This window comes from Cyprinodon tularosa, unplaced genomic scaffold (assembly GCF_016077235.1).
Source record: "Cyprinodon tularosa strain WSP-4 unplaced genomic scaffold, ASM1607723v1 ctg589, whole genome shotgun sequence".
NCBI lineage: Eukaryota > Metazoa > Chordata > Actinopteri > Cyprinodontiformes > Cyprinodontidae > Cyprinodon > Cyprinodon tularosa.
Window position 1 is genome coordinate 380961 of NW_024039328.1, and position 26305 is coordinate 407265.

The window sequence follows — 26305 nt, forward strand, 5'->3', positions numbered from 1 at the left end:
CAGATATTTACATGGGAATGTGGCATATAATTAATTGACATATTACTGATCTTGCTGGATTTTATACTTTACTTCCATAAATTGCAGGATCTTCTTTACTTTATCTTTGCCAGAAGATTTAAACTTTAAAAGCCTTGCCCTCATAATTTGCAAGTAAATTTATTTATAAAGGCTATTTTAATTATTGTGATCAATTTGCGCCGTCAATCCCGGCGCATGCGCGCTTCATTTGCAGTCTGGATGCTGAGGGTAAACATCCTGCGGCTCTGACAGCAGCACTGAGAGGGACTCATGCGGGAGCGGGAGAGCGGGGTTGGCAGGGGGGGGGCGCCTCACGGCAGCAGCTGCCGCTGGAGGACAAGAGAAGGAGCGATACATGCTTTCACGTAAGAGTCTCCAAAAGCCGCCAGTGACACCGTAAAAAGTCGCCAGATTTGTCGCTAGTCGCTTTTTTGAAAAATAGTCGCTGGAGGGGTCTGAAAAGTCGCTAAATATAGCGACAAAGTCGCTTAGTTGGCAACACTGCGCACCTGCAGCGCTGACTCACTCTGCCGTAATTTTTTTTCTTCCCCCGTTTCAGTCAAGTGGCAGTGATGAAGGCGGCGGCGGATGACGCATTCATCGCACGACACAACTAATCAATGATGAAATTCATTCCCAACACTTTTAAAAGTCGATTTTTTATCAATTTTATCGATTCGTTGTTGCAGCCCTACTTTAGACCCAGCTTTTTCTGCCAATGGGAAGGGAGCCAAATGCTGATTGTTAGCGGGTTGACCTGTATTTGTAAAATCTATGCTAACCCGCTAATTTCAGTAGGATATGCTTTTGTTAGTCTGCTTCTTCTACATGCCAGAAACTATCGTCTCTCCCTAATAATAGATACTCTGCAAGACCCTTTTAACCAGAAACACACATATATGTCCTAAAGTAGTTTATGTCTCTCTCTATTACACAAGCAGATTCCCAGATTAATATGCACTGGCATCAATATTATTAGCAAGCCAAAAAGATGCAGATTGTTGGCTTTGAGGGGAGCTGTTGGTAACAAATAATAAGGGTCAAGTCGATAGGGAAGAGGAGTAATGGTAGGAGGGTTAAACAAAGGGAGAGAGAGAGAGTGAGTGTGAGTAAGCTGCTTTCTCAAACATCCCAGTGTGAGAGCGCTGGAGCACAGAGTGAAAGTCCCAATCCCACCATCTATTCACTTATTCATTCATTCATGGATGCAGCTTGAATGACCCCAACTGCAGCAAGATGCATGTGAAACCTTCTCTAATTCGTTCTTTATGCGCAAGACACAGCAGAAGAGGAAGAGGCTCACAGAGATGTGATCGCTGTGTTGCCTCAGTCTGCAATTAAGGTGGGCAATCCGTCTTTTTCTTCCTTTGAGTTTTGTTTGTTAATTATGCAGCGCAAAAGGAGTTGGCATGCTCTCAGTTTGTACGCATGTTGTCTTAAACCAGAGAGGGTTTTGTTCAAAGGCTACAAGAAAATCATGGTGTTAATCTTTGGGAAACTTTTAAAATGATTATAAGTGAACAATCAAGGATATAACGAATTATACAATGCATGTTTCTGAGATATTTCTTTTCTTCCTGTAAAAATAGCTGTGATGAAGCTCTCTGTTTCAACTCTATATGCTAAGACAATCATTATGCAGCTCTGATATTGACTCTCCTCAGTGGTTGTGACATGTCATGTCTTGTAATTTGCTTGGTGTTACTCTTAACCTATCAGTTGTAGGTAATAATTAGGAAGGTATCAATTAAATCCTTAGAAATCAGCTTTATATGCCACCCTGTGAAAAGAAAAAAACTATGCATATATATGTATTAAATACAGAAGTAAGCAATATTGATCTATATCTGCCAAAGTAGAATTTCTTTCAAATTTTGCAATACACAGACTTTAAACCAATGTCTTTTTCATTTTCTTTAATAACTGAGATTAATCTCATTCTGCAGGTTTACAAAATGGAACTCTTCACCATCAGTTTCCTACACACATTAACCACAAACTAAATCTAGCTTCATTAGACAGTGCCTGTAGAAAAGGGTTTATCAAATACATTTCAAATCTTCTGAGTTGCAATCATGAAATTACAAACTTTAATAAACTTTATTGGTATTATCTGTGAAAGATGTAAAATTTAACATGCTTTTTTTCTTACATTCTTTGCATTCATGCTTTTAGCTTATTTTAAATATCTTTAACATTTTGTATTGAACTTTTTGTTATTTTATATTTCATTCTATCCTACTTTTATAGCCAGCCTTTAATATGGACAACAAAGTAAGAATTTCAGTGTACAGAGTAAATACAGCATATATAATATGCAATATTATATATGATAAAAACTTGTTGTAGAAGCAATGCATTACAACTAAGCAAAGTAACCTTTTTACAGAATTGCATCTTGATTTAATACACAAGAAAAAGGCAGACATTACCGCTTTGCCAACTCAGCCAATATTATTTACAGGTTGACAGCTAAGCAACTTTTTTACACGTCCTTTGTCACTGTCATTATGTTTGAAAACGCTGTGAGGCAAAACAACATTTAAACAGAGATTGTGTTGCTCACAGGCTCTAAGGAGCATTGATGGCATTTATAGATTTTCAAGCATGTCTGAAAAGCCTTTCATGTTTAATGTTAGCTACTGTTCAAAGCTCAAGGGAGAAAGGAGTGTTTTTGAAAAAGTCAGTGATGTAAAAACAAATGCCTAATGCATACAGAAGCCAGAACTTGCTTTGGTAAACTGTATTAGAAAATAAGCCCAAAGAGTTCATCTGAACAGATCTGATAAACATAATAAGAAATTCAGCAGTGAACCTTTAAAGATTCTCTTAGTTTTGTCATAAACGGGACAAATGGACCCAGTATTAAGGCAAGTCAGACAAAGACAAATGACAGAAATGATAAAAAAAACAACAAAACAAAACGGGACAGAAACGCGGACAGGTTCAGTGTTCTATGAGTCTAGCAACAAGCTCAGGCAGACACGCTCAGGTGGAGACAGACAGGCTCAGTGGTTGAGGGAAATAGACAAGACATGCTACCGGAATTACTGCAGAACTTTAAACTGAACTCCCCCGCGTTCTGAACCGAAACCCTGAGGGCTCCGCAGAGAAGAGTCGGGACAGCAACAAGAGACAGGAGACAAAAACCAAACCTTCTCAATGCACTGGTTTACAAGAGTCAGGACATGAAGCAGGAACGTAACTTAAACTCGAAAACAAACATGAAAGACTGACATTAAAACATAAGACGAACCTAAGAATGCACCAATAAACAAAGAATACATAAATACACAAAGAATACACAAATAAACAAAGAATACTAACAAATAGTATTCTTTGAAGAGTGGGGAGTAATCAGATAAGTTAGTTTTTGTATTTTCAATTTTAACCAGAATGTTTCAGATCAGTAAGGAAATAAACAGATGTAAACAAAAATGTGAGTAGATACTAAATCCAGTTTTCAAAAATGATTCAATTTATTGAAGGTACAAAAATGCCCAGGTCAACTAGCCTTTTGTGAAAAAAAAAAAAATTCAACCTAAACGTAAAAACAAGTCAAATAGAAAATAAAATCCTCCAATGACTTCTTTTCATTGTTATAGACGAATCTGACTTATCTTTCTATGCAAAATAGTTTTAATTCAGCCACGCTAAGAGATTATTGGAATTTAAACGCCAGTTTAAAGTACTGCTACAGCATCTAAATCAGAATCAATTCTGGGCTTTGACTGGGCCACTCTGGCTTTATTTGTTTATTTAGAGGAGGACTTGTTTATGCGTGGATTTTTATTAGGTTGTAGAACTAAAATGTGTTTGAGCATTAAGTTTAAACTGTTGATTGAAAAACAGTGTATGTGGTTTGCTGAATTTATAAATGTAACTCATTATATGAAATTATACTAAAGATTTATATTTGTTTTTCATTGTCATCTCACATACATGAAACCTCAGAAGTTTTAATCATAAGTTAGAAGTTAATACACAAGTTGAAAACTGGCAACTTCGCAAAAATAGAAGAGCAAATCTCAAATTTACATGGATTAATAACAGATTTCCCTTTATTAATCTATGATAAACCTTTTATAATTCTTACATGTTGGTGGCAGTTATGCACATTGTGGTGTTGCTCCCCTTAGCATCACTAGTAAACATTATTACCTGACACATAGAGCACAGCGGACCACTTCTTGCTGGATCAGTAGATGATATGTTTTCAGAACTAACAGTCCTATGGTTACATGGAATATTCCTATGCCCTAGTGACGGTCTGCCCTCTGACGGTAATTACTGGTATGGTTCATACATAACACACATGAAGGTTGTTCAACACCTGTCATTAAATGAGAGGACGAAGAGGAAAACCAAATCATCAATATGGTATTTCTTTGCTGGATTGTTTAGTGCTCAAATTTGTACGTTGTACTCATAGATTTGTAATTTATACTCATCAATTTGGGAACTGTAGCTGGTAAATCTTTGATTTGTGTTCATAAATGTGTGATTTCTTCTGATTAGTCTGTGAACTGTAAGGTGCCTTGAGATGACGTGTTGTGAATTGGTGCTATATAAATAAACTGAATTGAATTTGTACTCCTAAATTGAGATGCTATTTTTCTGTAACTTTGTGTTTTATACTTGTAAAATTGAGATTTGTACTTTGTGCTTTTTTTAAACTATCTTTTCAGACCTGTAACTTCTGAACTGTTATTCTTACAGACAAAACATCTAATGTCATATGATGTTCTTTGTCCTGAAGTATTTTGTTAATATTGTACCAGATGTAAGATGTACCCCATCCAGAAAGTTCCCATCTTGTCAGAATATTTCATTTTATAGTCATTACGTTTACTAAAGTCTCTTTAGGGAGATGGTTGATGGGTTACTGTTCTCTGTGTTTGGTAGAGGTTCTGGCCTGGAACTGTCCAATTTATGCATTTTTTATAGTCTTTCTTATTGTGGAATAATGAACACTAATCTTGTTTAAGCTGGGTTCTTTGTCACTGATTATACATGTGGCCCATTTATTTCTGAAGTACTTTTGTAGGCTTATCATGCCTCTTTTCTCCTTTTATTGATAATGTGGTATCATATCCTGGAATCCAAGAGCATAAGAATAAATTTGAAAATGGTGAAAAACCTTTTTCGGCAAACTGTACATCTGCTGAGAGGCTTTATAAAGCTCAAGTCAAATTTATGGTCAACCCATGAATTATGAATTAGAAATTAAAATGCTCTCTACCATTAAGATAAATCTTGGATACAGCAATAAGAAGGACACATTAGATAAAAAAATTAATAAATAAAAAATATCATGGCTTTTTCGTCTGCAAAGTCTGCAGGGTTTGTAACTTTCTTGTTGTATTTCTGGAGTGAGAAGTTCTTTTTTCCCCCAGAAGCTTTGTGATGTGAGGAGACTCAGCAGGGGCTCCGTCAGTATTGCTGGCTCTTGACGTCAGTTTGGTGTGTTACAGCCTTTGGATTTGGGGGAACAAAAATAGAAATAGAAGCAGATTCTCTTTCTTCTCTAAGATTTTTTTTTTCTGAATAAGCTTGAACTCCTTGGAACATACAGTACAGCTCTACTTCTAGATTTACACTCATCCCCAGGGTCAAAGCAGACCAGTAAACAAGTTAATGTATGCAGGGTGGGTGAGCTTTTATAATTAGTACGGGAAGCTTGCAGTTTAAATAATGAAAACTGCTGTAGCTCTGAGGTTGTAATTTATGCGTAAATATCCTTCCTGATACGTTCTTTGATGATGTTTTGATGCTGCTTTGATTGTATGTAAAAGATGAAGCTCCTGCAACGTCCTTACAGCCATGGAAAATTCTGATGCCTATATTTATGACCTGGATGGACATAACCCGATTTAGAAAAGGGGAGTCTGACAAAATCTGCAGTTTAGAACCAATCAGATAACAGGAAATATAATGCAAAAACGTCTTTCTTAAAAAGAATTTTTGAGTTTTTGAAGTTGAAATATTATATATTTATGAATACGACAAATACAATCAAACATGTTCTTCTTTTGATTGATTATAAGGATGGGGCCATAACTGAGTATATATATATATATATATATATATATATATATATATATATATATATATATATAGATAGATAGATAGATAGATAGATAGATAGATAGATAGATAGATAGATATGAGATTTTGTAGAATTTAGCACAGCGTTTTCGACTCTCAGATTAAAATTCTCAATTGTCAATTGTTTGTGACTTATAAAATGTTCTCTTAGTTACTAACATAATATTGTGGTATCAACCATTCATCTTTTCCACCAAAGCATTTACATTTTGCTTCACAGAATCAAGAAAGCCTCTATTTCTGCTCACTGTTGCAGATCCAATGGTAAGAAGAATATAAAGTTATTTTTGGTCTTTTGCATCCTTTTAAAAGGATTCTCCTTGCTAACGATGTTTGTCAGAAACTGCTCACATAAAACATAAATGGCCTCAGTAGTTTGTTGAAGTCGGATTGTGCTTTCCTGGTTCCATGAAGGTTGACTGTTCTCCCTAAGTTCAGTGAGATATTATATGGTATGAGTTAAAAAATATTACATTATTGACCAGGCATTACATTGGCTTTGTTAACTGTTAGCATGAGTCCTTATAATTTAGCGTTGTCAGGATTTGGTTTAGGATAGTTGACCCAAAGCAGAGGCAGGAAGGCAGAGGTGAATAGAAGGTTGATTTAACCATGAATTACTGAAAAAACAGAGTCCTGACTAACAGGCAACCAAAAATCCAAAATTGAATACAAAAAAGAAACAAGAAAACTCAAGTGGAACGTTACCAAAAAAACATGGATTGATCAGGGGAAGAGCAGAAACCAGGGGGAAGGCTCAGAGAGACGAGTTGGAGGAAGACAGACGAGGTTAGACCATAGGCGGAGTTTCACTTTTGCAATGGGTGGGGGGGGGGCAAAAAAAATTTTTTTCACATGAACATGCTCTCACTATGATGCGCATTTATATATATTCTCACTATGATGCACACAAACACATAAAGCTCATTACGCATGATTGCACAAGTGATTAGACAATTTTCAACATAAGTTGTTACATTACTGTATACAGTACAACGTAGTTGCTAGGAGTATTCGTTTAAAGAAAGTCTTACCTAGTGCATAAGCAAGTGAGTAAACCAAGTATTCAAGCCAACAGTACTTTTTGTTGTAGTACGTGGAAAAGGCTCGTTTAGGCTTTCCAAACAATCTTGAAGGAAAATCTGGAAGAATAGGCTGCTTAGGACAGCAGTGCTCGTCTCTAAGATAATTTGGTAGTTGCTGTGCTTTAGTACAGCTGCTAGGCAACCTAACTGACCCCGAAGACAGCCCTGCAAGATCCAATGGTGAGCTAGCTGGATTTGCAGAGTTGATCCCTGGTGTTTCCAGAGCAGCACTTGTTGGTACTGGTTCTGGTTCGAATTCTTGCAGGGTGTTGGCAGAGGTCATGGGACATTTTAAAAAACATCGAATAGCCATTTGCAGTTTTAACTCACTTACATGAGGCAACTGTATGCTATAACGTTTACGTACAGGCTAGCGAGATTGATAATGAGAGGGAAACCATCAAGTACAAACAGTAGTCAACGTCACTATGTCACATGATTGCTGAAAAATAAATCTATTACCAAAATGTACTAGGATTCATATTAATTTCATACTTACATGTATTTTAATCAAAACATTACAAATATCATTACGTATATATATTTTTAACATATATATTTTGGCATTTCCTTGACTTTTACTCTGTTCGAGAACCTAGGACGCGTCCTTAGAAGGCCAGATTCAAAGGACGATTACGTCATAGCTTGGCGCTGAACAGTGGTGAAAATTGGAAGTTCAGTTTAATATAATACAAATCTGTGAATAGTTCCGTCTGAGATGAATGAAAATAGTTGTTTTAATGGTTATAGAGTCAGATATGTGGCGGTAATGTTTGGTTTATCTAAAGGTTTTTATCTGTTACTGTGTAAATGGGTTTGGCTGTAATTTAATGACAGATTCTAATATAGCTGCAGGGTGGGGACTATAAATCTGATAGAATTTTTATTTTGTTATTGCTGTTTTGCACAACATGCTTAACTAAGTATTTTTTGTTGTTGAATATTAGAGATTTTGCAGATATATTTTTATACATACATTGTATTGATTTACTTATATATTTCTACCCCTTTTATAGAATAGAAAATCCCTTTATTGTCCCACAATGGGCAAATTTACAGCAGCAGAAAGATTATTGAAAATGGTCACACAAATGTGGACCTTAGAAAAATGTATAAGAATAACATAATAGGGAAGAGTTAAAATATAAACAATACAATACTGTTAAGTGTTTTAACAATATAAAACTGGAGAATACATAACCAATATGCAGCTATGGACATTTTTACAGTAATGGATATTTGAAAATAGGAGCAACATCAGAGATGTGCAGAATGACAGCAGCAGGTTATTTAACTGACTAAAGTTTCTATCATTACATTTGATTTTATTTGTTCCTGCTCCCGGTGGTTGGAACCTTTATTCCACTCTGGATTCTTGTGAGTGTAGTCTTTGTTCACTTTATAATAAAAAAAAAATAAATAAACAAACTGTTTTGAAAACTTCGGTAGCTATTCATTCTTTACCTGCTTTGTGTGTCAACTTTCACAGTTGCTAAGCAACAGAGCATATGGAGGTAAAACCCGCCGAAGGGTAGACCTGTTCGAATTCACCGCCAAAACTCTTCCGGTCTCCTTATTTTCAAGGACTTCGAAGGATCCAGTCTAGGTAGACCGCGTCCTTGGAGGATGCAGCCCAGGATTTCGAACAGAGCCAGAGACAAAGAGAGGGCTAATGAGAAGATTGGGAACAGGTGAAGACAGAGCAAAAACAGGAGCTAGGGAGAAAGAAGAACACAAGAGGGCAGCAGAGGGCAACAAAATGAAAAAAACTGGAAAACTGGAAATAACTACAAAACACAACAAAATAATAATTAAACTACTAACACTAGAAAACAAGGAGCAAAGCAAAACTGAACACTAAAAAGAAAATATAACAGAACCAAGACTAGGACAGTAACTGAGAAAAAAAACAAAGAACACAATAAACTAAGAATTAAACTATAAAAACTAGTAAACAAGGAGAAAAGCAAAACTGGATAAACATAACAGAAACCTAACAAGCGTGAGTTTATGTTTCCTCCCTGACTCAGAATCCTGCAATATATTCTAAACAATTCAATTTAATTTGAATTAGTTTAGTTATAAAGCCCCTTTAAGAACTAAGAAAAATGACATATATTTTCATTTGTGGAGGTGGGGGAGGCTGTTTGCATCTACTGCTTTAATCTCTAATGAGGTAAAAAGAACACTATTTTAACAATAAAGTTTTTTTTTGTTGATGATTTCAGTTTTAAATGGCCATTTATATAGGCAAATCCTGGATAAATAGAGCATATTAAGTTAATGATCATTAACTCCAGAACATAAAATATCTAAACAACAACCATCATCACTATATCCCATGCCTTATTAGTATCAGGAGCTGACTGTAGCATGCATGCTGCATTTGTTCAAGAAGGGACCGGTGGGCACCAATGAGGTCAATCTGTATTTATAATCTGACTGACAACAAAAGATGCAAAACATAAATGGTTACTTCATTGTTCCCATATTCAACGTCAGGCAGTCTGAAGGTCCAACAATGGCTTATTGAAGGCTAAAAAAGGTTTGTATTTATGCAGTAATTTTCTATAGGCATTACAATAAGGCAGATTATAGAAACACAATAAAACGAAGGTTACTTTAATCTCTCAACTCAAACATTTAAAACATGTGTAGCTACATAAATTCACCATATTTAAAGGACCTCACAATTTAGTCAAAGCAGCCATGTTTTGATTTTGTATGGATTAAAACGTGCAGATGATTGCTGTCTGGTTTAAATTATATTAATCACTGTTAAGCCTGTAAATCTGAATTTAATTTCACCATGCCCTGGTTTAGCAAAGATATACTTAAAAATTAATGATAATTGCATAAACCTTTAAACACTATTTTTGATTAATTAAAAAGGATTGGTGAGCAATTAAGCATTGGAGAAAAGGTTCATGAGCCTGGTTGGTTAGACATGAAATTTCAGGTTTTGGGTTAATCTGCTCAGGTTTGCTTTGGGTAGCATCTACAGCAGTCAATATGGAAATGATAGCATACACTTTGGGCTGTTTTAAACCATTTATTTTCTAAATAAATAGGACCACTTTTAACCAGAGACTTTCACACATAAGCAGACTTTGGTGAAAAAGAAAAGATATTCTAAAACATTTAAAATTAAAAAAGTGATTTATAATATTTTGTTGAACTTGTCAGTTATTACGTTTTTTCTTGAATTTTTATCTCTGCTTCTGTCTCCTTGAACCCCTGTTGGCCGCTCACACCCAGCCTGGTTCTGCTGGAGGTTTCTTCCTGTTAAAATGGAGTTTTTTCTCTCCACTGTCGCTACAAGCATGCTTGGTGTGAGGGATTTCCTTCTCAATGAGTCGATGCAATCAGCTGTTTTTCCTTAGATGGAAAACTTGTAACCAATCTGATTGGATGATTTGGTTAAATTTTCTCTGTAAAATGCCTTGAGATGACGTGTTGTAAATTTATGTAGATAAAGTGAATTAAATTTAATTAAGTCTAAGGCATCACTTTTTTTTAACCTTTTGAATTAACTTTACCTGAATGATCAAAAGTCCCACATTGTGAAAAGATGGGATTCTCGCTTATAAGTTTCTTTGTCACCAAGAAGTATTTAGTAGTAAAGAAAATACATTCTGTCAAATATAGTGATATTTTATTAGACAATATTTTTATTGATTACGTATTTAGTCCAAATAAATCTTAAATGTGAAAGAAGTTTATAGAAAAAAAATAATTTCATTGTCTTTCTTTTCAATACAGTTTGAACTGATTAGCGGCACAGCGTCTAAGAGCCTATTATTAATTCTAATAGCAATGTCACTCAGAAACGGCGACATCATCTTTCTAGTCATCCAGGATGCAAAAGAATGTTTTTTTATTATTTATTTTTTTTACAATGGAGAATTCCTCTTTATTTTTTCTTTTCATTCAATAAAAATATATAAATAAAAACCTGGGATAAAAATGTAGCATGATTTGGCCACCGAAGTATTACAAAGAAAAAAACCTTCTAACCAGCATAGCGATAAAAATTCTATTATGTTTTCTCTGATCAATGATAACCATTCCTTTAAAAATAACTTGACTAACATGAAAGACAGGTGAAAGTAGCTGCTGCAGATTGTCTTGACACAACTACAGCTGTGTGAAAGGTGCCGATCATTTATAACATACGTACAGAGAGAAGCTATTGATTTTGTTAAAAAAATTCTAATTTTACCACCAATCGAAAAAGAGACGTGGAAAAATAGCAACTTAATATTCCTGATTGTGTCATGATCTGGCCTGTTTGCTCTCCCCTAATTAGTAATTCCTCTCACCTGGCCTCTTCCTTCCCAGCCTCAATTATAATTTATCCCTCTCACCTGTTTCCTCTGGTTTATATTCAGTTCAGCCTGAGCATTCAGGGCCAGATCATTGCTTGTCTTTCTGCTTGTCGTTCTGTCAGTCTTTCTGTTCAGTTTTTATTTGGTTCATGTCCTGGATTCCTAGCTGCCAGTGGAAAGAGGGTTTTAGTGTTTGTCTCGTCTCCTGATCGTCCACTGTTCCTCCCCCGCGGAGTCCTCTGGGTTTTTGGCTCATTATGGGGGGAGGTTCAGTTTTTATCCAGTAAGCCTGGCTCCAGGGTGGAGACCAGTTTAAAGTCCTGCTTCAAGTTCCGGTTCCTACGTCCTGTCTCGGCTACCCTCTTTCACTGTGCCTGCCTGTTCTGCACCTGATCCTGTCTGCTCCTGTGCGTGACCAACTGGTCATGCTTCTGGTCCCAGTCAGACTCTGAACTCTCCTGGAAGCCTGTGGATGCCTGGAAGTCTGGATCCTGCCACCTGTCTCTGTTCCTGTCTGATCTGGGTCCTGCCTGTTCCTGTCTGTTCTGGATCCCTCACCAGGATCAGCTTCCAGCATCACCTCTGGGACTGCAGCACTGGGACATTCGTGGTCTGAGCTGTTAAACCAGAGTGTCTGAGATCGGGCGGTGCCCCGCCCCCCCGCCTGCAGTGTCCGCGAGCCACAGCTCCGCTTTGTTTTTATTTTAATAAATCTTTTGAACTTTCCTACTGACTGTCTCTCCTGAATACTGGGTCCATCTGTCCGCGATTCATGACAGAATGATCTGGCCACAACAGGACCCATCGGGGGACAGTCAGTAGGATAAGACTGGTTTTTCTTTTTGGGTTTGTTTTTCGGCCCGGTTCTGACATGCTGGAGGTTAGTTAGTCTGTGTTTTTGGTCTGTGCCTCCTCATGTCAGAAGTCCGTGTTCTGTTTGGGTTTTTTTTTTTTCTGTATGGTCTGTGTCTGCTCTTGACCCCCCCCTACCCACCCTGCTTGGTTGACTTTTTTTCGTGGTTCTTTTTTGGGCGTCTGGAATCCACCCTTGAGGGGGGGGCTCTGTCATGATCTGGCCTGTTTGCTCTCCCCTAATTAGTAATTCCTCTCACCTGGCCTCTTCCTTCCCAGCCTCAATTATAATTTATCCCTCTCACCTGTTTCCTCTGGTTTATATTCAGTTCAGCCTGAGCATTCAGGGCCAGATCATTGCTTGTCTTTCTGCTTGTCGTTCTGTCAGTCTTTCTGTTCAGTTTTTATTTGGTTCATGTCCTGGATCCCTAGCTGCCAGTGGAAAGAGGGTTTTAGTGTTTGTCTCGTCTCCTGATCGTCCACTGTTCCTCCCCTGCGGAGTCCTCTGGGTTTTTGGCTCATTATGGGGGGAGGTTCAGTTTTTATTCAAAGTAAGCCTGGCTCCAGGGTGGAGACCAGTTTAAAGTCTGCTTCAAGTTCCGGTTCCTACGTCCTGTCTCGGCTACCCTCTTCCACTGTGCCTGCCTGTTCTGCACCTGATCCTGTCTGCTCCTGTGCGTGACCACCTGGTCATGCTTCTGGTCCCAGTAAGACTCTGAACCCTCCTGGGAGCCTGTGCATGCCTGGAAGTCTGGGTCCTGCCTGTTCCTGTCTGTTCTGGATCCCTCACCAGGATCAGCTTCCAGCATCACCTCTGGGACTGCAGCACTGGGACATTCGTGGTCTGGACTGTTAAACCAGAGTGTCTGAGATCGGGCGGTGCCCCGCCCCCCCGCCTGCAGTGTCCGCGAGCCACAGCTCCGCTTTGTTTTTATTTTAATAAATCTTTTGAACTTTCCTACTGACTGTCTCTCCTGAATACTGGGTCCATCTGTCCGCGATTCATGACAGATTGCTGCAGTTCTTTACATAAAATATTGTTTTCAACCTTTAAAGACAGGCTTTTTACAAGCTACTTCTCCATTTGGTTTGATGATTTCATGCATCTTTTGTATCTTGCTACACAACATTTTTATGTCCTAGTCAAACATGAAGCAGTTTTACGGTAACTGAATATGCTTACTGTAACTAGATGCAAGAGTTGCATGAATTATTTTATTATGTGCAACAGAGAGGTACAAGGTAACGCAACCGGCATCTCTCAAACTCTTAAATAAAACTGTATCTCTCCGAAATCACCTACAAAAAAAATTACACAGGGAAACACTGATGGTGTATTGGGATAATAGACGCAGATGCAAGAAAATGCAGAGTTGCAAGGAATTTCTCCTGATAATGGAGTTGAGTGATAGATAAAATGCCTCCACTATTTTAAGTTCTGACAATCCAAAGCGGTTGAATTACACAGAGTATTCTCTATCGTCTGTAATTGTACCTATGCCTCCATCTTGTAAGAATGACCCAGAGCAATTGTATGTGTTATTTTGCACCTGACCTGCTAAAATTAGATGCAGAAATCAGTTTCAGTTTTCATAGATTGCATTGCAGGTGTTAATTAGGGATGCAAACGGTTAATCGACTTTAGATTAATTGTCGATCAAGAGGTTGCTCGATCAAAATGTATTAATCACGATTAACCGCTAGAGGGTGCTAGCGCTTTACTGTAACTTGAACACAGCGTGAGAACGAGAACACGCCTCGTGTCGCGAGAGAGACCAGGGTTGAAAACCAAATGAAGCGGGCGAAAAGAAGTGCGGTGTGGGACCACTTCAATATTGTTAATTCAGGCAAAGAAGTCAAATGTTCTCTTTGTAATGCGGTGTTGAAATACAACAGTTCCACTAGCTCACTCAGTTATCATTTGAACACCGTGCATGCTGCTGTCTTGCATGGCACCACCAGTTCACCTGGTCAACCTAAAATCACAGCTACCATTGGAAGGCGAGCGTGTGATGAGAGAAGGGCGGAGGGCATTACAGAGAAGATTTGCTGCATGATCGAGAGGGATTTGATGCCAATCAACACAGTTGACGGTGCAGGATTTCAGGATCTCATTGGGTTCATAGAGCCAGGTTACAACATCCCTTCGAGGACATCAATAACTTCTCGCCTCGAAGCTCGGTTCGAAAAAAAGAAAGGTGAGCTAAAAACAAAGCTCGCTGCTGTTACAGCTGTAGCATTAACAACAGACTGTTGGACGGCTCTCACAACAGAAAGTTACAATAACAGTTACCTGCCACTACACCGACGAAAACTGGCTGTTAAAATCTGCAATCCTGATTACGACGAGCATTTCTGACAGACACACCGCCGACAACTTGGCTGAGAAGCTGAATTATATAGTGGAGACTTGGGGACTTTCCGGCCGCGTTATAGCATGTGTCCACGACAATGCTAGGAATATTGTCCAAGCGAACAATCCTACACGAGTCAGCTGGAAATCAGTAGCGTGTTTCGCGCACACCCTGAATCTCGCTGTAAATGATGGTTTTGCTTCTGCTGGGGTAGACAGAGCAATTGCGGCAGCGGGAAGGTTGGTCAAACATTTCCACCACAGCACAATCGCAACCAAAGCCCTGGAAGAAAAGCAACACCAAATGTCGCTTCCTCCGCATCGCCTCATTCAATCCTGTAAAACCAGGTGGAATTCAGTCTGCGACATGTTTGAGCGCCTGGTTGAACAGCGATGGGCTGTGTCAGCCGTGCTATCAGACCGATCCGTGACAAAACTGGCAGATGCGAGGACGCTGGAGTTGAGAGACGACTACTGGCAGCTAATGGAAGATATGGCACCCGTGTTGGGAACATTGAAGTGTGCAACTACGGTGATGTCTGCGGAGTCGGAGGTGTCAATCTCAAACACGTACCCCATCACGTTCAGTCTAATCAACACTCACCTCAGCGCTTCAGACGAGGACAGCCCCAAAGTCGCAGACTTCAAGGAAAAAGTGCGAGATTCGCTGGGCGAGCGCATGAAGGTATACATCCATTAATTATTAAAACTACCTATAGGGTCTATCCAATAGACTAATAATAATGATGAATAAAATAAATAATGATGCAAATAGGTCGTAATTGTATCGTTTTCATATGTGTAATTGTAGGCCTATGCCTATTCTTTCTATTTTCAACAGATTCAGTCTGATGACCTCAACACATCCACCCCTATGATCGCAACAATGCTTGACCCTCGTCACAAACACCTGGGATTTCTTCCTCCAGCTACCAGGAAGTCAGCTCATTCCATGCTGCTTCAAATGGCTACAGCCGAACGCGACAGCATCACTGCAGGTGCCGCCACCGCTGGAGACGACGGTAACACTGTCCATACAGGGCCTCAGCGACATGGGGCTAAGCCTACATCTGCTATGAGTTTACTTCTGGGTGAAACCTATTCCGATGCCCGCAAAGATGACGTGGAGAGTGAAGTGGATATGTACTTAAAGGACCCTCCTGCACCACTTGAGTCGAGCCCCATGTGCTGGTGGAAAGTGAATGAAAGGAGGTTTCCGACACTGGCAACACTAGCAAAACGGTATTTGTGTACGCCAGGCACATCAGTCCCCTCTGAGCGTGTGTTTTCAGTAGCTGGGCTCACTGTAAACAGGCTACGTACACGCCTTACCCCAGAGCACGTTAACATGCTAATTTTCTTGAACAAAAATATATAGAACCTAGGCCTAGGTCAAGTTGTGATGTTCCACATTTCAGTTAGGAGAGGGTAATATTGAATCACCACTTTATTTGATTGTTCTGGTTTGAGGCCCTGTAATGTTATGCTATGTTGTTGTGTTCAGTGACCCTGTGAACGTTTCATTCTGTTTTGCTGTAACCCTATACAAACTGAGGTAGAAATATGTTGTGGATGTTTCATTTTAGGATTGTTGAGGATTACCCAATTAATAGCCTATGCAGTTTCTTTCTAACCTATAGGCTCAATAATATTCTGTTTGGCTCTCTATTTAATTTCTTCTATTCTCTTTTTATGTCTGTTTCAAATGCAAGAACTGAGCCAGGTTTTTTTTAAATTAAAGATTTTGTTTTACCTTAAAAACGTGTCTGCTTTCTTCTCCTAATGCATAATTACTTGAGGAATGTATAATAACATACAATATAATTATGGTATCATAATGTTGGCTAATGTAATATAATACCTCAATTATATTAAGGCCCTATTGAAGCCCTGAAATTCAGGTGAAAAACGCCGCTTATCAATTAATCGAAAGTCGATCGATAAGATAATCAACTAATGATTAATGAATTAATCGATAATTTGCATCCCTAGTGTTAATACATCACATTTGCCAGTATCTGACACATTATGATGATCAAGATATGTGTTGTCCATTATAGCAAAAACATTTTTTGAAGAGGGAAATATGTGTACCTGGTTTGTAGATAAGCTTTGCACAAACTATCAACTTTAGTAGATCAGATTCTTCTGAGAGCTCATAGTCTGTGGCGCTCAGACCTCCGCAGTATACATAGTGCTGAATTTTGATTGATATGTATGAACAGGAGAAAAAACAGGGATGTTTTCCCCCCAGGCCTGAATCTGGTGGTGGAGTGGAGATAGATGAAGTTGGTAAGTCCATGACTGCTGTTCGGTGAGAGAGTATGATGAGCTGTATGGGGAGATCCAGTGGACTGCGTGAGCTCATACTAGTGTTTCACAGGGACCTGGAAGATGGAAGTCCAGCTAGGATAAACACAGGTTGAGATAATCTGTCCAGGATGAGCAAGCATGAAGCAACAGTGGAGAGGAAAAACTCCCCATCGGGAAGAAACTTTTGGCAGAACCAGGTTCATCACTGCAGTCTTCTGCCGGACCGGTTGAAATGAGACGCGGAATGCAGTAAAAGTCCGGGAGGAATGACACTCTGATGAAGCTTAGCTACGATCGTGGAGGAGGGGATGGAGGGGAGTTGAAATGGGGTCAACTGAATGAAGTCAGACAGCGCAACCACCGCCTGCGCACTAGGTAGCAGATGAGTTACGGATCGGAAAACCTTATAATATGAACTTTGGATGCCGATTGGCTTTCGTGGAGGCGTGATTGAAAGCTGATTGGCTGTGTCGTAGGCGGATGAATCAGTTTATTCAGTTGAACTTCTGCCTTGGCTACATTAGAATGAATCATTTTGTTTACTGTTAAAAGCCTGAAACATGCATGGAATAAAGGTCCTGAAAATATTGTGCATTTGCATTTATTCTAATGCCAATAATTTAGAAATTCTGATGGGATCAGATCAAACAACAGCTACTAGCTCCTTTTTAACTTTTCCGTTAGAGATGTGCTCTCAGTTCTAAGTAATGATAATGCTTTAACCATAAGAAGCTACTCACTTGTCTAAAATCAACATTAGTTGATGTTAAATCAATATATAAAATGTACTCACAAAGGAGTTAGGGATTAATATTTGGAAACATTTTATCTGCAATGCCTATTAATGTCCACTGAATAGAGTGCTACCCCGTAGTTTCTATTTGCAATGTTCTATTTTCAAGTTTCACCACTTGTAAAAAAACAATCCACACTGAGATCCAGTGGTAAGTTGCCTCTCCAGTATAATCCCAGTGATGTTTATCGATGGCTAAACCTCATGTGTCTCAAAAATGAGGGAAAGCTGTAACTTTTAATATAATTTAAAGGAAATTATAATTTTCTAATGCTGTCATTCTTTTGTGCAACATTTTTACTTCATTCTCTTTCTTAGATAATATATATTCTTTTATCTAATTTTTATACAACAATTACAAACCAAAACACTTGTAAGTAATCCACTGTTTTAAAATATGTATATTATAATTGTCCATAATTTCTGACCTTTTGTCACTGGACTATCATGATGTAAAGACACATTTTAGGATTCTTCTCCCTCTTTTTCTTTAAAGCAAAAAACTTGTTTTGTATTGCAGTAACATATTTGTGTTATTTATTCTATCTCTGGTCATGACTGCCCCTTCCACCCAAGCTCTTGCCAGGTTTGACAATAGCTGCCTTTGTTGTTGCAATGAGAAGCAGCATTCTTTCATTAGGATGACCTCCTCTCTTTCCACAGGAGCTGGAACCGAGGACACGACCCTGGGACCCGACGGTTGGACAGTCCCCACTGGATGCTGGGAGAGACGTCCACAAGTTGTCACCCCTAGGTTACTGCTCACACTTTTCCACTTTTCTTCCTCAAAGAGGAGTTGAGAGAATATTTATCCAGACTGGCTCTATGGAACAACACGGCCGTGGAAAATGTCATCACAGCCCTACAGGATTAGACTTGTTGGATACTCATTCAGCTATGTAAGTATCCGTATTTGAGGACTTGTTTTTGTAATTTATGGTTTTCAATATCGTTGATAGGTATTTCTCAGAAAATCCCATTAGAGTGCAAAGTTTTTTGTTTTTTTTTCAAAAAAGGCCCAAATGTTTACAATAACAGATGCTATATAGCTGTGTTTTAGGGCGTGTTAAACGTACAGTCATGCCGTTAAAAATGTATCATATCATACAAAGTGTCCCCATGATTTGGCATCCAATTAAATCTTTGATTTACTTTTGTATAAGTGTTTAATGATGCACTTCAATATGTCTCCCGGAAGAGGTGTCTATATATACTTAACCCTGTAATGCCAAATGTATCATATTTGATACATACGGTTTCTGGAATGTTTTGCGTCTGACACCTTTTGCATAATTTAATGGTAAAAACTTTGCTCAAAATCCTATTGTACACAATCAGATATACCTGATAGCAGAGGGCAGAAGACTACAAAAAAAATAATCTTGACTTATCGCATAGTAATAAATTATTAATATCAAAAATGTATTTCTGTTTTTTCTTTTTACATATTTTGTTAAAAGGCCAAATAAGGACTTCAAACCAAAAAAAAATAATTTTCTGTTTTATTTTATTCTTGGATCGGGCTTTAAAGGGTTAAACAACTGGCAGCTTCTCTGTTGAAAAAAATAGAAATATATTGCTTGTAGACAAATTCCACTGACTCTGGTTTTAGCCGTTCCTTGCAGGCCAGGCTATGTCCTGAGAGGATCATTCAGCCAATGTTTGCACTGTGATTTGATAGAAAAATAAATCTTGTAACTGAGTATAAACAGAGCCCACTTCTAGTATGAAGTGCAGTACTAAAGACATATATAGTACTAAAACCTGATTTGTTTCAACAACTATAGCGGTATATGACAGCTGCTAGGTTTAGTAAGGAAGAGGATTCTACACTCTTATCTTGATGAGCCGTTAGCCTTTTACTGTTGTAGATTTTTATCTGCAGATTTTCTGTCAGATGTCTAGCTTTTGGTGTTAACTTTAGTCTGGCTCATCTTACTCATCTGTCCATCATGCCTACACACTCTCACGTAAACAGATGCAGACTCGACACATGTGTGCTCTCCTCATACAGTCTTAAGGAGCCTCTCCCTCTGCTCAATCTAATTAGATAGGAAATTAACCAAGCAGCCTTACAGCCATGGGCTAGCTATGGATGTGCTTAATGAGTGCAGATTCATGATTGATGCTGGGGGAGACCTAATCATAATTTTTAAAACTGCACCCACCATTTTTAAAATGAAGACTTTGGAACCTCATCTTCTTTTCTCCTCCTTTTTAACTTTGTTGTTTGATCCAAACAAGTTCTATAACTGATGAGCAGCAGTTTCCAGCCATGGCCTTTGTGATTTAGTGTTTATTTTGCTAAAAGCATCGGCTTTATTACCTGTTCTATATTTTCCTAAAGTTGATTGATGGCTTTTTAGGCCATTAACCTCCTGGCTAAGAAGATGTGCCTTATAGGCTATAGACTGCAAAACTAGAAAATACATTTATATTCTTTAAAAAATGAAGCTTGTCAATGGTTTGTGGGGATTTTCATTGAAGCATAAACCTTGAGACTGAGAAATTAATACAAGCTGGTTCTGGTTCACCATGGTTATGTTTGGCTTCTGTTAAGACTGTTCACCTCATACATCCTACACACATTTTAGGTTGATATCAGGACTGGCGACTTGACAGCTGGAGATAGGGACCAGCACCCCTCGCTACCCCGCTTGGGATAAGCATGACGGAAAATGGATGGATGGATGGTTGTATTAAACATTAGATGAATATAATAGAAATAAAGCAATAGCAACCTGGATGTATTAGCTTCTTATCAGAGCCATCGACCGGAGCTTGGCTGAGTAATGTTCATATTATCTTTTCTCCTTTTTCAAACAAGATCAACATTCAAACATTTAAACCATCCTCAGTGTTATTTTATGTGACAGGCAGGTCAAAACAAATTAGGCTTATACTCTGAAGTAAAATCATAACTAACATAGTTATAAAAGTCTTTTATCAATCAAAAAAGTAAAAAAAAAAATTGGGACGCATGCTCACTTTGTCCCCTTTTTTTCTGATATTCCTGAATATTTTCAAGTGGAACAAACCGGAGTCTATATCTGTGAGTATATCTGTTAGTGATTTTATCCACCTTAAATGTTTGCCTATTGGTTTGTTAGAGAGTCAAGCAACAGACGGATCAGTGAGGAAGCTGAGGAGGGCTTTGCAAAGGGTTAGGTTAGGTTAGTTTGGGTTAGAGAACAATATGCAAATGTTAAACATCACAAAGCTCTGCTTAGTGAAGAAATCATGAAAGAGGCTGCAGAAGACTTAAATATTGGGGTGGAGTGGGGAGATAAATACCAGTTAACAAGCAACAAGAGCCAAAAAGGGAAACAATTTCCCTTGCAAGTGTAAGAAGTTACACTGATGTAAGATTTATAAGAAAGTAGGCATATATATCTGATCATATGTTTCAGAGAAGGAAAAAAAGTTGACAAAAATCTTCCTAAATACATACACATATTTGCTCCTTTATCCTTATTTTTTTTAATAAAGGCTGATTAATACTTCAAAACTAGGTCATCTGCGTAGGTGGGAACGCAGAGACGTCCCCGCACCCTCCACAGACACTCTGCTGCACTTCTTCAAAATTCTATGTGACCGCAGACAGGAGGAATCTGATTGGTCAAATCTACATCTGCTCTAGGTGAACGAGAATGCCGGGACTCTTTTTTCACCTTGATCCCCGCTCTTTTTCACCCCCATCTCCCTCCGTTGTCAGACAAATTTGCCCTCACTTCCTCTCCGCCTCGTATCTAGACCCACAGCTAGTTTGTGATTGTCCCTCTTGCATTTTGGCGTGGAATAACATACCGCAAACCACACTTCAGCATGTTCTTCGCTATGGGCATAAATTGCTATTGAGCATAAATAAAAAATGTCTGTCTCATACCTGAGACAAGCTCACGTCAACACACTTCTGCGGGAGTATAACCAGCCCTCAAGGGTTAAATGTTCAAAAGAGTTATTATTAACTGCCTTTGGAGTAATTAGTAAGTCAGACTGAAAGACTGTTGCCACTCCTCCTCCTTGCCCAGAACTTCTGGGTAAGTGAAAATGTAAATAACTAGAAGGAGTTGCCTCTGTTATGCTCACATAATCCTCTTGCTGCAGCCCAGTTTCTGTAAGGCAACATAAATCAATGTGATTATCACAAATCAAGTAATTAAGTAGCAGACTTTTTGAAGAAAGAGATCCTACTTTAAATAAACCAGATTTAATCATTTTAACATTTTCCCAATTAGAGTTATTTTTATTTTTATTAGATGATCATGATTTACTCCTTTGGGAATCTTTTCTAATTTATTAGATTTTGGTCATGGGCAAGACACTGTCTTGAGTGGGTAACAGTAGAGAAGCTGCAGAGAGGTGTGTTAAACTACGACTCTGCTTCCTGGTCTGCAACCTGGGTTGTCAGCTTTTTGGAGGACTAATAAATTTGGCCAGATTCCTAGAATGAAGAGCTGCACCATCCAAAGGGGGACGGATGCCGTCTATCCGAATCAGACCAGGCTTTCCCCAAAAGGATTGCTAATTATTAATGTAGCACACGTTGTTTTCAGGACACCACCTAGACAACCAACGGTTAAATGACTGCATGCAGCGTAACCAAGTGTCATTGCTGCCAGCATGGATAACATTCTTACTGTATTTAACCTTATACTTAGCCAGCAGTTTCAGGTAGGGTTTGATGTTGCCTGTTCTGGCCCCCGGCAAACATTTGACTATGGTCCCTGGTGTCTCTAATGCCAGGTTTCTGACTATGGAGCTGCCAATCACCAGAGTGGGTTTCTCAGTGGGTGCGTCGCTGAGTGGGGAAAACCTGTTAGAAACGTGGACAGGTTGGTGGTAGCCAGTGGGCAGAGAACCATGGCTACGCATTCTGCTACTGTTACCCAATCACCTGGCTGCTTTTGGATTACAGCTACGTGGGGGTCCTGGATGTTCAACAGCCTGAAGCCTGGATTCTAAATGACTTCCTCACCTCCAAAGCTAAAAACAATACTACACTTATTACTCTTAACATTATCGCTAAAGGAGGCAGAGGAATAGCTGAACTTCTGACACAGAGAGCAGGAGAGAGGAGAGGAAGTTGGAAAAGAGTGAAGGGAGGGAAAGGGAGCAGCCATAGCTATACTAAGCTAGAGCTAGCCTAGGCTAGCTACTCCTTACTACCAGATATAAAACCATGTGAAAGTGACAAGTGCTCATTAGAGACGTGCAGCAGGTGTTATGGACAGTTAGAGTTACTTAGATACAGACAGTGTTGGGCATGTTACTTTGAAAAAGTTATTAGTTATAGTTAGTAGTTACTTCTCTCAAAAAGTAACTGAACTACTAACTGAGTTACTCCACAATAAAAGTAACTAGTTACTAGTAAAAGTAACTATTGCGTTTCTCGCCCCCGTAACCCTCACCAGCTGGCCCCCACCTTCTCGCCGTGTTTTTCAAAAGCCATCTGAATAGAGCGGACGACAAAGACAAGAACCTGCAGAGAGTTTTGCATTATAGTTTTACCTATAAACCCCGTCAGATAGCGTTCCCCCTGCTTAACATGGGGAGAATGGAATCTGATGCATTGTAAATATCATCAGGCTGCATAACCTCTACTCATGGGTGTGAAGTTTTTTAGCAGGGCTTTAAGATCTGGTGAGTGTATGAAATTAATAACTGGGTATGTCTAATTCGGAAATCCTGTGTGTTTGGGTTGTTATAGATACTGCAACATCCATCCATCCATCCATCCATCCATCCATCCATCCATCCATCCATCCATCCATCCATCCATCCATCCATCCATCCATCCATCCATCCATCCATCCATCCATCCATCCACTCTTTCTCCATATAGGCTAACATTTGATCCTTCACGCTCTCCGTTGTTCCCCTATGGAGCAAGCATAGGGCGACTGTTACGCGCCTTTGGCGAGGTTGCGCGTTTCCGGTCGCTTGCGCAGTGAATCATGCAGCCTAGATGTGCGGAGATGCAGGGGATACCGCATGTGATGGGGAAACACAGCTCGATGTAACACCTGTATTTCCATGTGGAAAACGCTGTTTGGCTGTTTGAGTCCTCCTCAGTCTCCATTTCTCTGTGTGTGCTGTACGTTAACACCCGCCAGCAGAAACACCCATCTACCCAACTTACAGACGTAATCTCACTACATACATCAGCCAATCTCATCCTCCCCTCTCTCATGACAAGGCGCACACGAGTCCTATCATGAAAAAAGGTTAATTGTGCGACCTGAGTAGCATGCAGTAACCGGGTGTCGGCAATGGTACCTGCGTTATAGTTACAGTCAAAGTAATTAGTTAGATTACTCGTTACTAAAAAAGGTAATGGCGTTAGTAACACAGTTACTCCCATCAAAGGATACAGATATATCACAGAAAAAAAGAAGTTAATTCAGAAGGAGATAGCCTGAACAGCACGCAGCTCAGCAGTCAAAACAGGAAGTCAACATGATACGTCTCACCAACAACAGCAGTCGCGCCCTCTAGAGGTCACAAAGCACTTTGCCACATAAAGTAGATATATTTTACTGTGCATAATAGCTTCACAATGAACACAGGACCATGGTATCTTACTGTACCTTACCAGCCATTCAAAACGACCCTTCCCAGTCAAACGCCAGCTGAATGGCCGCGCACTTCCCTCCAACTACCAGCAGCTGGAGTGACCCCCTCTTGCATATGTTTTTAATCTGACTTCACCCCTTTACTGAATTACAAGGTCTGACCAGGAGATAAAGCTTATCTTTAGATCTTAATGTCCAAATCATGACAGAAAGAATATTTTAATTCAAATGTTGATAATTAAAAAGGAACTGAAGCGGGACCAGCCAAGGAAAGTGGGGATATTTTGAATGACTACTGGTGTATGGGGAAGCAGCATGAGACAAGAGTGGAGCTTTTGGGAAGCATAAACTTCAATTCAGATGGTAAGGGATGAAGTACTTAAAATTCTGTACCACACTAGTTTGAGCTCCAGCTGCTTTATCCAAACTAAAACATGAACCTTTATCATGTTCTATTAGTGTAAAATGAACCAAGCTGTTGCTCTGAGTTAGTCTCAGGATTTCTGTTTAGCCATAGTTTAGAAAATCTGACTGAAATCCATGACTACTGTTAAACACAACAAATGTTTTTTTTTTTTCTTTTCTCTCTGTTAGAATCAGCCCTCTTTCACTTGAGATAAAACAGAAAGCTTGAAGCACTGTCTGACCCAGATTTCTCGTTAGCTTCTTAACAAAATGCCTCCTTCTAGTTTATTCCTTGCAGTTACAGGAGTACTTGTCAGACTTTGATATACTGTTGGATCCTTAGAGACTCAGCTAAGCCATGCGGTACTATGAAGGGAGGAATTAATATAAGAAGTCAGGTATAGCATGAGGTGATACATAAGGAAATGTCATATTGTGTAACTAGTAAATAGGTAATCATTCTGAATGTGTTTTATGATGCATCTGATACGCCTTTAACTCACCAAGCCATGTAGTCACTTCTGGGTATTTTTGACTTGCTTGTAGGAAAATGGGCTTCACTCAGGGGAAGTTATGCAGTGGTTATAAATGTGATGCATGTGTTTAAAGCAAGAACCCAAAATAGAGTTTTAACTTTTATTTAAACATTTTACTGTGATAAATAACATATGTAACTATCTCTGTAATGTAGCAGATCTCTATCATCTCAACTGTGACTTGCATGTTTTACCACTATGAATATACTTCTCAGTCCCCTTTCCAGGGCTGGATCGTTTTTTTTTGCCCCATCAGCGTTCCAACAGAGTCCTTATGATTGATATTGTTTGACCCCTTTTCCATATTAACAACTGCAACCCCTGCATAGCCTTTGACAGACCAAATTTTCCTTAAAGTTTCTTTTTGATCCTGAACCATTGCCGGTCATTTTATACTCTCATAGCTGTCTCACCACCATGGAGGGAAATCTGTTACTGTTGCAAACAAAGTACACATTTTGTGAAAGAAAATTTAAACATAAAAATGTGATTCAGAAATAAGAGTTTGAAAAAGGGCCTAATTAAAACAAAAAGGTTTTATGGTAACTTTGCTGTTCTTTCAGATTTCGTTTTTCAAAAATACTTTTCACAGATTTTTTCATAGATTCTATATGTTGGTGCGCAGTGACATAGGTGTGTTCCAGCATGTACAGCGAGGAAAATAGGTATTTGAACAACTTAGAAATCATGGAGGTCTGAAATTGTCATCGTAGCTGCATGTCCACTGTGAGAAACATAATCTAAAAAAACCATTGATTTGTAGGATACAGCTTCAAATAAGTATTTGAACACCTGAGAAAATTGATGTTAATATTTGGTACAGTAGCCTTTGTTTGCAATTCCAGAGGTCAAACATTTCCTGTAGTTTTTCACCAGCTTTCACCTTTGAGGGTCAGAATTCTAGCCGATACACAGCTGTATCATACAAATAAGAAC

General features: G+C 38.9%; 2 protein-coding genes across 3 annotated transcripts in view; both read left to right on the plus strand.

Annotated features, from left to right (window-relative positions):
- The first annotated feature begins 1148 nt into the window (after positions 1–1148).
- The window catches only part of LOC119797544 (galactosylgalactosylxylosylprotein 3-beta-glucuronosyltransferase 1-like), a 40705-nt gene continuing 15548 nt past the window's right edge, over positions 1149–26305 (plus strand). For both annotated transcript variants that reach the window (XM_038306660.1, XM_038306661.1), the window contains exons 1-2: positions 1149–1363; positions 18517–18752. The gene's annotated coding sequence lies outside the window, so the exon portion shown is untranslated. The remainder of the gene's footprint in view (positions 1364–18516; positions 18753–26305) is intronic.
- Positions 14710–16504, plus strand: LOC119797545 (E3 SUMO-protein ligase ZBED1-like). The gene is made up of 2 exons (XM_038306662.1): positions 14710–15432; positions 15589–16504. The coding sequence occupies exons 1-2, from the start codon at positions 15052–15054 to the stop codon at positions 16123–16125; spliced, it is 918 nt and encodes a 305-aa protein (XP_038162590.1). The 5' UTR covers positions 14710–15051; the 3' UTR covers positions 16126–16504.